Raw genomic sequence first — 14,178 nt, 5'->3', positions numbered from 1 at the left:
GGATGCCGAAAGCTGGGTTGCTGTCATAGAGCAGCAAATCCTACTTAAAGCGTCGGCCACGACATTTGCTTTTCCTGGCTTGTAGATTGTTTCATAATCGTGCTCTTCGAGATAAGATTTCCATCTCTTTAATTTTGCATTAGTATTTTTCTGTGAAAGTGTAAATGTAAGTGGCTGATGATCCGTTACTATCTTAAATTTAGTTTCATACAAATAGTTCCTAAAGGTTTTCAATGACCAAATTAAAGCCAACATTTCCTTTTCGAAAGCGGAATATGCTTCTTCGGTTTTTGTTAACGATCGAGAAGCGAAATGTATGGGATTGTCAGTACCAATTTCACCCTATGGCAATACTGCTCCTATAGCATAGTTTGAAGCATCGGTTGTTAGCACAAAGGGTTTACTATAATCAGGATAAATCAAAATATCCGAAGAAGATAAAACCAATTTCAGTTTTTCAAAGCATTCAACTTGTTCGGTCGTCAATGTGATTTTTTTGTTAGCCTAAGGATTTTTTTCTCCTCTTAATATACTAGTAAGTGGCTTTGCTATTTTTGCAAAGTCTTTCACAAACTTTCTATAATAATTCATTAGACCTAAAAATGATCGTAGCATTTTTATTGTTGTTGGAGCAACAAACTTTTTTATCGCCCCAACTTTCTGGGGGTTGGATTTAATTCCACTACTCGTTATAATGTGTCCTAGAAATTCAACTTCTTTGTGTAAGAATTCTGACACATCCAGTTGAACCTTTAAATTAGCTGCATTTAGTGCTTTAAGAATCGTGTCCAAATTTCCCAAATGTTTTTCTAAGGATTTTCCAAATACTATCACATCATCCATGTAAATGTAGCACATTTTGCCAATATAATTTCTTAAAACGTCATCAATGGCTCTTTGAAAGATCGCCGGGGCGTTCTTTAATTCAAAAGGCATTCGCGTAAATTCATATTTTCCGTTATTAATAGAAAATGCTGTTTTTTCAATGTCGGACGGTTTCATCTTGATTTGATGAAAGCCAGAAGCTAAATCAAGAGTAGAGAAATATTGTTGTCCTCTTAATTGTTCCAGAATATACGCTATCTCAGGCATGGGATACCAATCGCTTATTGTCTTTTCATTTAATTTCCTGTAATCTACGACCATAAGAATTTCTTTTTCATAAAGAGTCGTTCTTTTTTGGTACAATCCAAACTGGGGGTGAGGCGGATCTTGACGGTCTAATTATTCAATCTTCCAAAAGCTTTTTTATTTGAATATTCACCTCTTCTGTGCAAGCGGCAGGATAAGGATACACGCGTTGATGTACTGGTATATCATCAGTAGTATTGATGGTACATTCAACATTTGTAGCACATGATAATTTTAAATTAGGTTTGTAAAAGACTGATGAATTATCGAGCAATATTTTCATAATTTTTTGTTTAGTGGAAGAATTCAAATGATCCACACGGAAATCAACCATATTATTGTTCTATTTATAAGGTATTTTAAATATGGTAGAGAAAATCTTTCTCCATCATCTGTAGTTATTTTCATTGCACAATTTTCAAAAGAAATATCAGCCTTTATTTTTTCTAGAACGTCTGTTCCAATTATTCCTTCAAAGAAAGGACCAAAATCATGAATTCAAAACTGATAAGCTTCCTCACATTTTGGGGCAAAAATGCAATATCTATTGCATACTTATTGTTAAAACTTCCACTAACAGATTTTATATTATAGTTTGACACTTCGTATGGTTTAGATAATTTATAACTCGAGGCAAGATTATTTGAAATAAAACTGATATTCGATCCACTATGAATCAAAAAAGGGTAATCTCCCGTTACGGTGGGCAAATTGATATATGGAAGGAATCGGTTCACCAATTTGCGTTCCATTCTAAAAAAATAAGCTCTGTAGATTGATTGTTTTCCGAAGCTTTATACGACAAATAATCATGATTGTCTGTTCGGCAATATGTCTCATCAAGCGGTTTTGAATCCACTACATATTTAAGAGGAGCAGCGGTGCAGAAACTTCTTGAATTTCACCATCAACACCATAAGCTTGTCTATTAATTGAAGACGATGCTCGGGGGCGTTTAGCGTTAAAATGTGGTTTGTTATTTGCTTGAAACGAAGGGTCAACTTCCATAGGAACTGGCCTGTTATTTGCATTTTGTTGCATTACATTGTGTTTGTACACAACCCTGACGTGTTGACAGTCGACGAAAGCACAACCGTGCTTTCGTTAAGTTGGGGCACGCGCGTAGCCAGGATTCGTGTTGAGTGCAGGGGCGCTTACACGAATAAATGTATTAAATATAAGTGCATTAGGAGAAATAAACTCTCTTACCTGCGAATTTCGAAGCAACACAAACGACGGTAAATATTCACCACTGCAGCAAAAAAAAACTCCATCCGAAAACTCCCGCGAACAAACATTGGTGCCGTGACCAGGATATACAGTGCGATTCCTGAAATTTTCGCGAGTTTTTAACGTGATTCGTCATTTCGTCCGTTTTTTTCCGCTCACCAAAATACAATTCCTTCACACACTTCGTCCCCACAATGCCTGCGCATTCGACAGTGTTAGCATCGCGACGAACGATTCTGCTAGCTGCTCTGGTGCTGTACGAGCAATTTGTGCACGAATACGATGCTGAACGGGATGCCGTAGAGGTGGAGGTTCGGTTGGGCAGGTTTGAGAAGCTATCCAAGGATTGGGAAAGCATCCAGCAGCAGCTCGAAGACCAGACGAGCAATGCCGAAGAAATTGTACATAATGCTGCACTCCGCGAGGACTTTGAGGCGAGAGTGATTCGCGTTCAATCCGCGTTAAAACGGGAATGGAAGGAAATATCCCGCCTACAGAATGCGCAGCCAAGGCCGGGTGGCAACCCGCTGCAAGGCATAAAACTGCCCACCATTGCACTCCCGGAGTTCGATGGTGACTATATGCAATGGCTGACCTTTAGGGACACTTTCGAGTGCCTCATCCACCAAAACGACGATTTACCAGCCATTCAAAAATTTCATTACTTGCGCGCTGCTGTCAAGGGAGAAGCTGCTCAAGTGATCGAAGCGATCACGATTAGTGCATCCAACTACGATCTCGCTTGGAGAATGCTGACGGAGAGATACTCAAATGAGTACCTATTAAAAAAGCGTCACCTGCAAGCGATGTTCGGCATTGCACCGGCCAAGAAGGAAAGTGCGTCGACCCTGCATCAGCTGGTCGATGAGTTCCAGCGCCACAAAAAAACGCTGGACCATTTGGGTGAAGACACCAACACATGGAGCAGCATTTTAGAACACCTCCTGTGCACTAATCTGCCTGTATCCACCTTGCGTGATTGGTAGGAACACGCTTCCACCAATACTAATCCCAGCTACGATGGACTCATCTCGTTTTTACAACGTCGTATGCGTGTACTCGAATCGCTATCCGTCAACAAGTTGGATATGTCCTACACGGAACCCCTAGCACCATCGCATCGAACGAATTTCACGCACACTAATAGTTTTGCTACTACCGATCACCACTTCCACGAGAAGAAATGCACTCTATGCAGCCAACCTCACATGACAACAAAGTGCCAGCGATTCCTTGCAATGGATCATGCACGACGCTACAACACGGTTGTAAATGCTCGGTTGTGTTTTAACTGCCTGCGGGACACTCATCACACACGAGATTGCTCTTCGCCGTACAGATGTAAACACTGCAACGCACTACACCACACACTTTTACACGCACCACACAATACCGGAACACTTTCCACTGCACGTAAGCCAGCTGCGCAAGGTGAACCGAGTAACACAACACACACCCACGACGATCACATGCCCAACACACAACGTAGTTTCGCAGCGGCGTTGAAGCAAACCCCCACACACGTACTGCTTCAAACCGCTCTTGTAAACATTGTCGATGTACACGGAATCTCGCATCCTGCGCGAGCACTTTTGGACAGTGCATCGCAACCTAATCTAATGAGCAACCGACTCACTCGTAGATTAGGCTTGAGACACGACAACGTGAATGTTACCTTACAAGGGGCAGGACTTTCGACAAGACCTGTCAGTAAATCGGTGCGAGCAACGATTGCTTCTCGTATTTCCGATTTCAATGCGGAGATGGACTTTTTGATCGTAGACAAGGTGATCGCTGATTTGCCGGCGCATGATGTATGTACTCGCGGCTGGAACATCTCATCCAAAATCGTTCTGGCTGAACCGCAGTTCTTCAAGTCATCCCCGATCGTCATCATTCTTGGCGCTCGACATTACGCTTCCTTCTTTGCCTGCGTCAGGATGATACATCACCGGATCTGCCTTCCATGATGAACAGCGTGTTCGATTACGTCATGGTTGGTTCCTGTCGTCCTACACCCCCTGATCCGCTAACCGATTGTACCGCTTTTTCCAACGCTGTATGCATGGTGTCCCTTGAAGAATCGCTCGAACGCTTCTGGAAGCTGGAAGAGGTTAACGTTGCCAACTCTTACTCACCCGACGAGCAGCGATGTGAAACGTTTTACAAAGAAACCACCCAACGCGATGATTTAGGCCGATACATCGTTCGCCTACCCAGACGCCCCGACTTCAACGAAAAGCTCGGTGTGTTGAAAGCAGCAGCATTGCGACGTTTTCAGTTGCTGGAGAGAAGATTAGAGCGCGATCCACAGTTAAAATCAGCGTACACCACGATTTCATGCAGGAGTATTTAGAGCTTGGTCACATGTCGCCCGTAACTGCCAAAGTTGCAGAAGAACAGGAATACTATTTGCCGCATCACCCCGTCTTCAAAGCTTCTAGTTCCACCACGAAAGTGAGAGTAGTGTTTGACGGTTCTGCAAAAACGAGTACAGGTTACTCGTTAAATGATGTTCTATGTGTCGGACCTACAGTGCAAGATGACCTACTTGATGTAATTCTGCGTTTCCGTTCGTACCCGGTTGCTCTTGTTGGTGATATAGCGAAAATGTATCGGCAGGTCTTGCTTCATCCCGAGGATCGCCGCTTCGTACGCATCCTGTTTCGTTTTTCGCCTCAAACACCAGTCCACACTAACGAACTCAATACGGTCACGTACGGTCTCACGCCATCCTCGTTCCTAGCTACACGCACTTTGCTTCAACTAGCGGAAGATGAAGGTTCCGACTATTCGCCTGCTTGCTCTGCCCTCAAACGAAACTTTTACGTCGACGATTTCATTGGTGGAGCGCTCCTTCTTCGTAAAGAAGATGCGCTCCTTCCTCGTAAAGAGCTAGCTGGTGTACTTGCCAAGGGTGGGTTCGAACTGCGCAAATGGACCTCGAATCGGCTCGATGTGCTGTCTGGTTTTCGTGCTGATCAAATCGGTACGCAGTCCTTGTACCAGTTTGTTCCCAACGAGACAGTGAAGGCGCTTGGCATCTCCTGGAAACCTGAATCTGATGAATTGTGCTTCGAACCCAACGTTTGTGACGAACCAACCACACTTACCCGTCGATCCATTTTGTCATGCATTGGCAAAATGTATGACCCACTCGGATTAATCGCCCCGATTATCATCCGCGCAAAGATGCTGATGCAAGAGCTGTGGCTACTGAGATCCGGCTGGGACGATCCCGTCCCCGATGTCATCTGCAACAAGTGGAAGGCGATTCAGCCCGATTGGAACTCTCTTCGAGAATGTAAAATTTATCGTTATGTTCTCTTACCCTATTCTAAAGTAGAGCTCCACACCTTCACCGATGCCTCCGAGACAGCCTAATCGCACGCGCCATGCGCGCTGTGAGAATGCGTCAGGAGAGGTCCGAGTCAGGCTCCTAGCATCTAAGTCCCGGGTGGCACCTCTTAAACGCATCACGCTACCGAAGTTGGAGCTCAGCGCTGCTGTTTTGGGAGCTCATCTACACCACCGCGTCAGGAAAGCGATGCAGCTCAAAGCATCCGACTCCGTCTTCTGGTCCGACTCTACCGTCACACTGAACTGGATTGCGTCTCCCCCAAACACTTGGAAGACCTTTGTGGCCAATCGCGTCGCCGAAGTGCAGCACCATTCTCATCCCCGGCAATGGAGACACGTTCCCGGTTCATCCAACCCAGCGGATTTAGTCTCCCGTGGCATGTCCGCAGCAAGCATCACGCAAAGCACGCTGTGGAATTCCTGCCCGGACTGGCTTGTGCTTCCGTCATCCCACTGGCCACACCCGAATCCTGAATCGATCGACGGAGTTGATCTCGAAATCCGTCAGGTGAGTGCGAATATCGTTAGTGCACCAACTCATCCGTGGTTCGATATCGACTCATCTTACACCAGACTGCTACGCATCATTGCGCATTGCATACGTTTTGCACGCAACGCAAAACAGAAGGCGCGCACCCAGCAGCTGTCGCCGTCTTCATCATCACTGATGACACCACCACCATACATCGCCGCTGCCAAAACTGCTCTCTGTAGATTGGCACAACAAGACGCCTTCTCCCTCGAAGTCCGAAACTGAAAAGAGGAGAAGCTTTAGCCAAGCAGTCATCATTACGCAAATTAAGCCCATTCGTTGACGAGGAGGGTTTAATTCGGGTTGGAAGTCGATTGAAGCTGTCGCAACTACCTTACCAATCGAAGCATTCCGTGGTACTTCCCAAGGATCACAAGCTCTCTCGCCTCATCGCAGAACAGCATCACGAGGAGCTAATGCATGCCGGCGGAAGACTCCTACTGTCCCAGATAAGGGAAAGCTTTTGGCCCCTAGACGGACGTCGGCTGGTGAAAAGCATCGTGAGGAACTGTTTCCGAAGCATTCGTCAGGATCCTGCACTCGCCCAGCAGCCAGCTTCCCCCATCGCGTTGGCCAGCTTCCCCCATCGCGCGTCACACCTGGTCGTCCTTTCGCGGTTACTGGAGTGGACTACGCTGGACCGCTCTACTTGAAGCCAGCACATCGCCGAGCCGCGGCCGTCAAAAGCTACTTGTGCGTTTTCGTATGTTTCGCTACGAAGGCCGTGCACTTGGAGCTCGTGGGTGACCTCACAACCGCCGGATTTCTCGCTGCTTTACGCCGTTTCACTTCCCCTTCCATCCCACATGCATTCCGACAACGGGAAGAACTCGAAGGAGCCGCACATGAGCTTGGGAAGCTTTTCAAGCTTTTCGAGGACGAGTAACACCGTCGCTGCTGCTTATCTGCTTATCAGCAGATAAGGGCATCGATTGGCACTTCACCCCTCCAAAAGCACCACATTTCGGCGGGTTATGGGAAGCCGCCGTGAAGACAGCAAAAAGGCATCTCTATCGACACCTGGGCAGCACGAGGCTTTCGTACGAGGGTTACTGCACTGTCCTTCACCAAATAGAGGCAGCAATGAACTCCCGTCCCTTACTACCGCTGTCTGACGAAAAAAGTTGGCCGTTCGGTGCCCTATGGCCTATGGCCAGTATGGGAACCGAGGATGCCGATATGCGAAAAAGTGTCAGAAAATCACTTGAAAGTCGCTATGGCTCATTATTTAGAGCTTGTAAAGACCTTTCTAAAACACCTTGGTTGACCCCTGTCCGATATGTAGTTTTCGAGATATTCGAGAAAATGTGATTTTTTGGGACTTAGAAAATTTTTGACCCGTACCCTAAGAAAAATTGATTTTTTCATAGGACAATTTTATACATTGGACATAGGACAACCGGACTATACGCGTCTGAAGTCCAGTACACTCGATGATCTTCAGAAGTGGCAGCTACTGGTTCAACGCTTCTGGAAACATTGGGCAACCGAGTACCTACAAGAGATGCAAAAAAACTACACTCAGTCGGGCGGCAACAACAGCAACATACTCACCGGCAGATTGGTTGTGCTGATGAACGAATCGCTACCAACTACGCGCTGGCCACTTGCGCGCATCCTGCAAGTACATCCCGGGGCAGATAAGATCGTGCGCGTGGTAACACTAAAAACAGCGAAAGGTATAGTTACGCGTCCCATTACTAAAATATGTGTCTTACCTACTAACCAAGACCCCGCGGTTTGCTAAGTTTATTGTTGTTGTTTGTTTTGACATTCGTCAAGGTGGGGAGGATGATGGTACACAACCCTGACGTGTTGACAGTCGACGAAAGCACGATCGTGCTTTCGTTAAGTTGGGGCACTCGCGTAGCCAAGATTCGTGTTGAGTGCAGGGGCGCTCACACGAATAAAAGTATTAAATATAAGTGCATTAGGAGAAATAAACTCTCTTACCTGCGAACTTCCAAGCAAGACAAACGACGGTAAATATTCACCACTGCAGCAAAAAAAAAACCACATCCGAAAACTCCCGCGAACGAACACATTGTAACCTGGATGATAATGCCTAAACATTCTTTCTTGTGGATTTACACTTCTCATAGAAAAACGATTAAAATTGTGGTTCCAACCCGATGAAGCACAATTCGAATCCAAAACATCAGCTGCTTCGCCTTTAATTTTCCTTCTGATTGTTGCCACGATAATGCGGTATTCAATTGAATCACGAGGAAGACGTTCATAAATTTTGAAAATATTTTCCACTTCTAAAATCCATCTTGAAAGGCTAGATCCGTGTCCATGGAATTCAGGAAGGTTATTTACAAAATCTGGCACTTTACCTAACTGAATGTATTCATGATGAGTCAAGGTGGATGGTACAACTGGTATAGAACTAGACTGTTCCTGCGGATTCATTATTCTATTTTTTGAGTGGATTTCAAAACGTCTAATTTTACGAAAAATGATGGAGAAATCTTGTCACCTTCAAATCAAATTTTAATTAAGAGAAGTTCATTCAATCTAAACTTTTCTCTATTGTACCTAACATTCACTGCTCACTGTTTTCGCACCACGTATTCACAGTTATAAAATTTAAATTATATTATAGTAAATTAAATTGACTCGTAATGACTCACAGTAACAATATGCAGACTTTGAAGCAATTGCAGCTCATCGTTGTTCACGTAGCGATTTCCACGAAGCGATGTCCACGTAGTGTCTCGAGTTGGAAGGTTGATGTAACGTTCCGGTATTGGAATGAAAGCTTGCGGGATGCTCCGGATGGTCCTTTTGGATGATTGATCTACTACGGGTCCTCGGCGTCAATCGAGAGAGATGTCACGATGTGCAGGAACTTTCACTCTTCATGTAGCTTGTGCAGGTTTATTTTAATATTACTTCACCTGAACTTTTGTATCACGAATGTATATCGGTTGGTTTTATAGCTAGTTTCACACGACACTTTTAAACTTTGTGTAGAGTTTTTGTACTGCTTCTCACTTATGTTTCGGTCGGTGTAGAAACGAATTAGCTAGTGCCTCTATTCGTCGTTGTACAGTTTTGTTTTCAAAATACTTATCACCTTACTTTAGACGTAGAGGTCCCTATTCGGGCGGGCGCCAGTTAAATCTATAGGGTTCGGACACAGACGAAGAAAATCGAGACTTGCTTGTTCTGCGGTCAAAATCGGAGTGAGTTTATTAAGTTTGATTTACATATAAGTTGGTTATTGGGAATTGGATGGGGAAGGGAAAGTTATTGACGATTCTTGATGACTATTTTGCTGTTTCGGCGATCACTAGCTGGGTAACTGGGTCAGACGATCAACACGGTTTGCTGATCGACGCTGTTTGCTGATCGTGTTCATTCGGGCCGGTGGCGGTTGACAACACTAGAAAATGCTGTGTTGACAACGCAGGTTGTTAACTTCTCCCTCTTTAAATTTAAGACTCCGTGCGAAAAACGTGAAGGTATGTTAGTGGTTGGTAACTCATCGGTTCTGGATTTGGGTCAGTTGGTTGATAACCTTTAGGTTCTGGAATACATTGCGGTTTGTCATCAGGTGTTGTGATTACTTCTACGTTGATGGTGTTGCAGCGTTTTATGCACAGAAATACGACGCCAATTATGATGAACATTATTGGAGTGATGAATGAACTGCCCAATAACCATTGCCAAGTTCATGTGATACTATTACTTTCCAACTGAATATTCTGCATTTCCTTCCGAAGGTCTTTGTGTAGGATGTGTAGATGTTCAAGGCTTAGGTTTGTCACGTTGTTCACGGCTGCAACATGTATTCCATGTATTGGTAGACTTGTAGGAAAACCAGACAGTTCTGTTATGTTGGCTGAAATCAGTTTTCCATTGACGTTAATATTGCATGTGTTATATTCGATTAGCAGAGAGCCAGTGAGATTCCTTCTTTCTACTCCGCAGTTTGTATCCAATGTGAATAGTTTTACCGAATTGATAAGTATGTGGGACTGGTCTAAGTTGAATATCTCTTTTTCTGTTGGATTGGTGATGAAGTCAAAGCTAGCATTTCTCTGTTGTATCAGCATCGTTATGCATGTGGTGTCATCTTGCCGTAGTTCTTCTGGTTTATACATATTTTTGTTAAGCGTCGGGACGATGTAGGTTTGGGAAGTGAAAGTAAGGAAGTAGGGATGAGGGATATACATTCTTTTACCATTGTTAATTGTCGGATAAATTTGTATCTTGTTGAATACTCTATGCTTAAGTTGCGGGACGCTCATAATAAGTACTAATTTGTAATGACTTACAGCAACTTTTGTGGTGGTATACGATAGACTCTCTATGGCAGTATTCGCGTCAATGTTATTATGCTGTATGTCTGCTATTATTGCGTTTGTTTCATTTTTACTAAGTAATCTTGAGTTCGTAATTCCTAATTTCGCTAGGGTTATGCTATCAATTAGCATGTTCGCCTTTTCAGATAAGAATTTTAAGTTCATTAGAATGTTTATGGAATATAATTCCGTTGAAAAACTATAAAAAATATCTACTGTTGTTTTTACTTTCTGCAAGCTATCCTCCAAGTGCGATGTTAAACCCCTATTGATAACAACTTGGGTGTTATTATTCTGAATTAGTTAATTAATAGTAGAATTGATTAATCTTATTTGTATCTTTGCGTTTGTAAAATATTTAATAAATTCCTTTCAGTCATATCATTTGTATGTACTGTTATTCTCTTAAAATTCGAAAAGAGGTTCTTAATTTCTACGTTTTGATTACCTTCTTTTATTATGACTTGATGCCGAAAAGCATTTAGAGGTCCTTCAGTAGATGGTATATATATCGAACCACAGTCAGGTGCCGAATGCTGGGTTGCTGTCATAGAGCAGCAAATCCTACTTAAGGCGTCGGCCACGACATTTGCTTTTCCTGGCTTGTAGATTGTTTCATAATCGTGCTCTTCGAGATAAGATTTCCATCTCTTTAATTTTGCATTAGTATTTTTCTGTGAAAGTGTAAAAGTAAGTGGCTGATGATCCGTTACTATCTTAAATTTAGTTCCATACAAATAGTTCCTAAAGGTTTTCAATGACCAAATTAAAGCCAACATTTCCTTTTCGAAAGCGGAATATGCTTCTTCGGTTTTTGTTAACGATCGAGAAGCGAAATGTAAGGGATTGTCAGTACCAATTTCACCCTATGACAATACTGCTCCTATAGCATAGTTTGAAGCATCGGCTGTTAGCAGAAAGGGTTTACTATAATCAGGATAAATCAAAATATCCGAAGAAGATAAAACCAATTTCAGTTTTTCAAAGCATTCAACTTGTTCGGTCGTCAATGTGATTTTTTTGTTAGACTTAGGATTTTTTTCTCCTCTTAATATACTAGTAAGTGGCTTTGCTATTTTTGCAAAGTCGTTCACAAACTTTCTATAATAATTCATTAGATCTAAAAATGATCGTAGCATTTTTATTGTTGTTGGAGCAACAAAATTTTTTATCGCTCCAACTTTCTGGGGGTTGGATTTAATTCCACTACTCGTTATAATGTGTCCTAGAAATTCAACTTCTTTGTTTAAGAATTCTGACTCATCCAGTTGAACCTTTAAATTAGCTGCATTTAGTGCTTTAAGAATCGTGTCCACATTTCCCAAATGTTCTTCTAAGGATTTTCCAAATACTATCACTTTATCCATGTAAATGTAGCACATTTTGCCAATATAATTTCTTAAAACGTCATCCATGGCTCTTTGAAAGATCGTGGGGGCGTTCTTTAATTCAAAAGGCATTCGCGTAAATTCATATTTTCCGTTATTAATAGAAAATGCTGTTTTTTCTATGTCGGATGGTTTCATCTTGATTTGATGAAAGCCAGAAGCTAAATCAAGAGTAGAGAAATATTGTTGTCCTCTTAATTGTGCCAGAACATACGCTATCTCAGGCATGAGATACCTTCCGCTTATTGTCTTTTCATTTAATTTCATGTAATCTACGACCATACGAATTTATTTTTTCCTGAAGCGTCGTTCTTTTTTTGGTACAATCCAAACTGGGGATGTCCAGGCGCATCTTGACGGTCTAATTATTCCATCTTCTAAAAGCTTTTTACTTTTATATTCACCTCTTCTGTGCAAGCGGCAGGATAAGGATACACGCGTTGATGTACTGGTATATCATCAGTAGTATTGATGGTACATTCAACATTTGTAGCACATGATAATTTTAAATTAGGTTTGTAAAAGACTGATGAATTATCGAGCAATATTTTCATAATTTTTTGTTTAGTGGAAGAATTCAAATGATCCACACGGAAATCAAACATATTACTGTTCTCTTTACAAGGATATTTTAAATATGGTATAGAAAATCTTTCTCCATCATCTGTAGTTATTTTCATTGCACAATTTTCAAAAGAAATATCAGCCTTTATTTTTTCTAGAACGTCTGTGCCAATTATTCCTTCAAAGAAAGGACCAAAATCATGACTAAACAACTGATAAGCTTCCTCACATTTTGGGGCAAAAAATGCAATATCTATTGCATACTTAGTGTTAAAACTTCCACTAACAGATTTTATATTATAGTTTGACACTTCGTATGGTTTATATAATTTATAACTCGAGGCAAGTTTATTTGAAATAAAACTGATATTCGATCCACTATGAATCAAAAAAGGGTAAGCTCCCGTTACGGTGGGCAAATTGATATATGGGAAGAATCGGTTCACCAATTTGCGTTCCATTCTAAAAAATTAAGCTCTGTAGATTCAAGAGGAGCAGTGGTGCGATATGCTGAAACTTCTTGAATTTCATCATCAACACCATAAGCTTGTCGATTCATTGAATTTAGCGTTAAAATGTGGTTTGTTTTTTGTTTGAAAAGAAGGGTCAACTTCCATAGGAACTGGACTGTTATTTATATTTTGTTGCATTACATTGTAACCTGGATGATAATGCCTAAACATAATTCCTTTTGGATTTACACTTCTCATAGAAAAACGGTTATAATTGTGGGGAAAGTTTCTCGGTTGTGTCATTGGCCTATCTTGATTCATTTTGGGGTTAAAATTTGAGCTATTAAATTATTGCCTGTTTATGTTATGTCGATTTTGTGGAATCTGTAAATCTCTTGGTTTAGGAATGTAATAATTGGGTTTATCGTGGAATGGCGTGGATCTCATGTCCATGTTTTAAAATTCTAAACAGTAATTATAAGCAGAACTCAAACTGCTCGGGTTATAATTTTTCAACAAGAAGCTTAATGGTTTCTCTAAGCCTCGGATAAAGCTGTCCAAAACTTTTTCCCTAAAATAACTTATATGTGCTTCATGATTGGAAACGTATTTTGGGTTAGACTGGATTTGCATTACTATTGCCGTTTGTAAATCATTTACTCGGCTGAAATAACAGTTAAGTGATTCAGACGGTCGTTTTTTAATTATTGACAATTCATGGTCCAGAGTTTTTAGATCTCTTTTGTCCTTATAATAAAGGAAAAGAGTTCTCTTAATTACGTTCCAATCCGATGTAACACAATTCGAATCCAAAACGTCAGCTGCTTCGCTTTAAATTTTCCTTGGGATTGTTGCCACGATAATGTGGTATTCAATTGAATCACGAGGAAGACGTTCATAAATTTTGAAAATATTTTCCACTTCTAAAATCCATCTTGGAAGGCTAGATCCGTGTCCATGGAATTCAGGAAGGTTATTTACAAAATCTGGCACTTTACCTAACTGAATGTATTCATGATGAGTCATGGTGGATGGTACGACTGGAATAGAACTAGACTGTTCCTGCGGATTCATTATTCTATTTTTTGAGTGGATTTCAAAACGTCTAATTTTACGAAAAATGATGGAGAAATCTTATCACCTTCAAATCAAATTTTAATTAAGAGAAGTTCATTCAATCTAATCTGACTTTCTCTATTGTACCTAAC

At 41.6% G+C, this 14,178-nt stretch overlaps 2 protein-coding genes across 2 annotated transcripts; both read left to right on the top strand.

The window, feature by feature from the left end:
- Nucleotides 1-2,555: 2,555 nt before the first annotated feature.
- LOC118515187 lies at nucleotides 2,556-3,347 on the top strand. The gene has a single exon (XM_036061886.1). The coding sequence runs from the start codon at nucleotides 2,556-2,558 to the stop codon at nucleotides 3,345-3,347; it is 792 nt and encodes a 263-aa protein (XP_035917779.1).
- Nucleotides 3,348-4,124: 777 nt separating this feature from the next.
- LOC118515186 lies at nucleotides 4,125-5,745 on the top strand. Its single transcript, XM_036061885.1, has 3 exons — nucleotides 4,125-4,175; nucleotides 4,301-4,514; nucleotides 4,898-5,745. The coding sequence occupies exons 1-3, from the start codon at nucleotides 4,125-4,127 to the stop codon at nucleotides 5,743-5,745; spliced, it is 1,113 nt and encodes a 370-aa protein (XP_035917778.1).
- The last annotated feature ends 8,433 nt before the right edge of the window (nucleotides 5,746-14,178 follow it).

This window comes from Anopheles stephensi, assembly GCF_013141755.1.
Source record: "Anopheles stephensi strain Indian chromosome Y unlocalized genomic scaffold, UCI_ANSTEP_V1.0 chrY29, whole genome shotgun sequence".
Classification (NCBI taxonomy): domain Eukaryota; kingdom Metazoa; phylum Arthropoda; class Insecta; order Diptera; family Culicidae; genus Anopheles; species Anopheles stephensi.
Note: the sequence above shows the minus strand (reverse complement) of the source record. Positions and strands in the feature narration are given on the sequence as shown.

Coding starts and splice junctions, on each gene's coding strand:
- LOC118515186 (XM_036061885.1), top strand. CDS start 4,125: ATGGACTTTTTGATCGTAGACAAGGTGATCGCTGATTTGCCGGCGCAT. Junction 4,176..4,300: donor CTGATTTGCCGGCGCATGAT/GTATGTACTCGC, acceptor TGCCTGCGTCAG/GATGATACATCACCGGATCT. Junction 4,515..4,897: donor CTCACCCGACGAGCAGCGAT/GTGAAACGTTTT, acceptor TCGGACCTACAG/TGCAAGATGACCTACTTGAT.
- LOC118515187 (XM_036061886.1), top strand. CDS start 2,556: ATGCCTGCGCATTCGACAGTGTTAGCATCGCGACGAACGATTCTGCTA.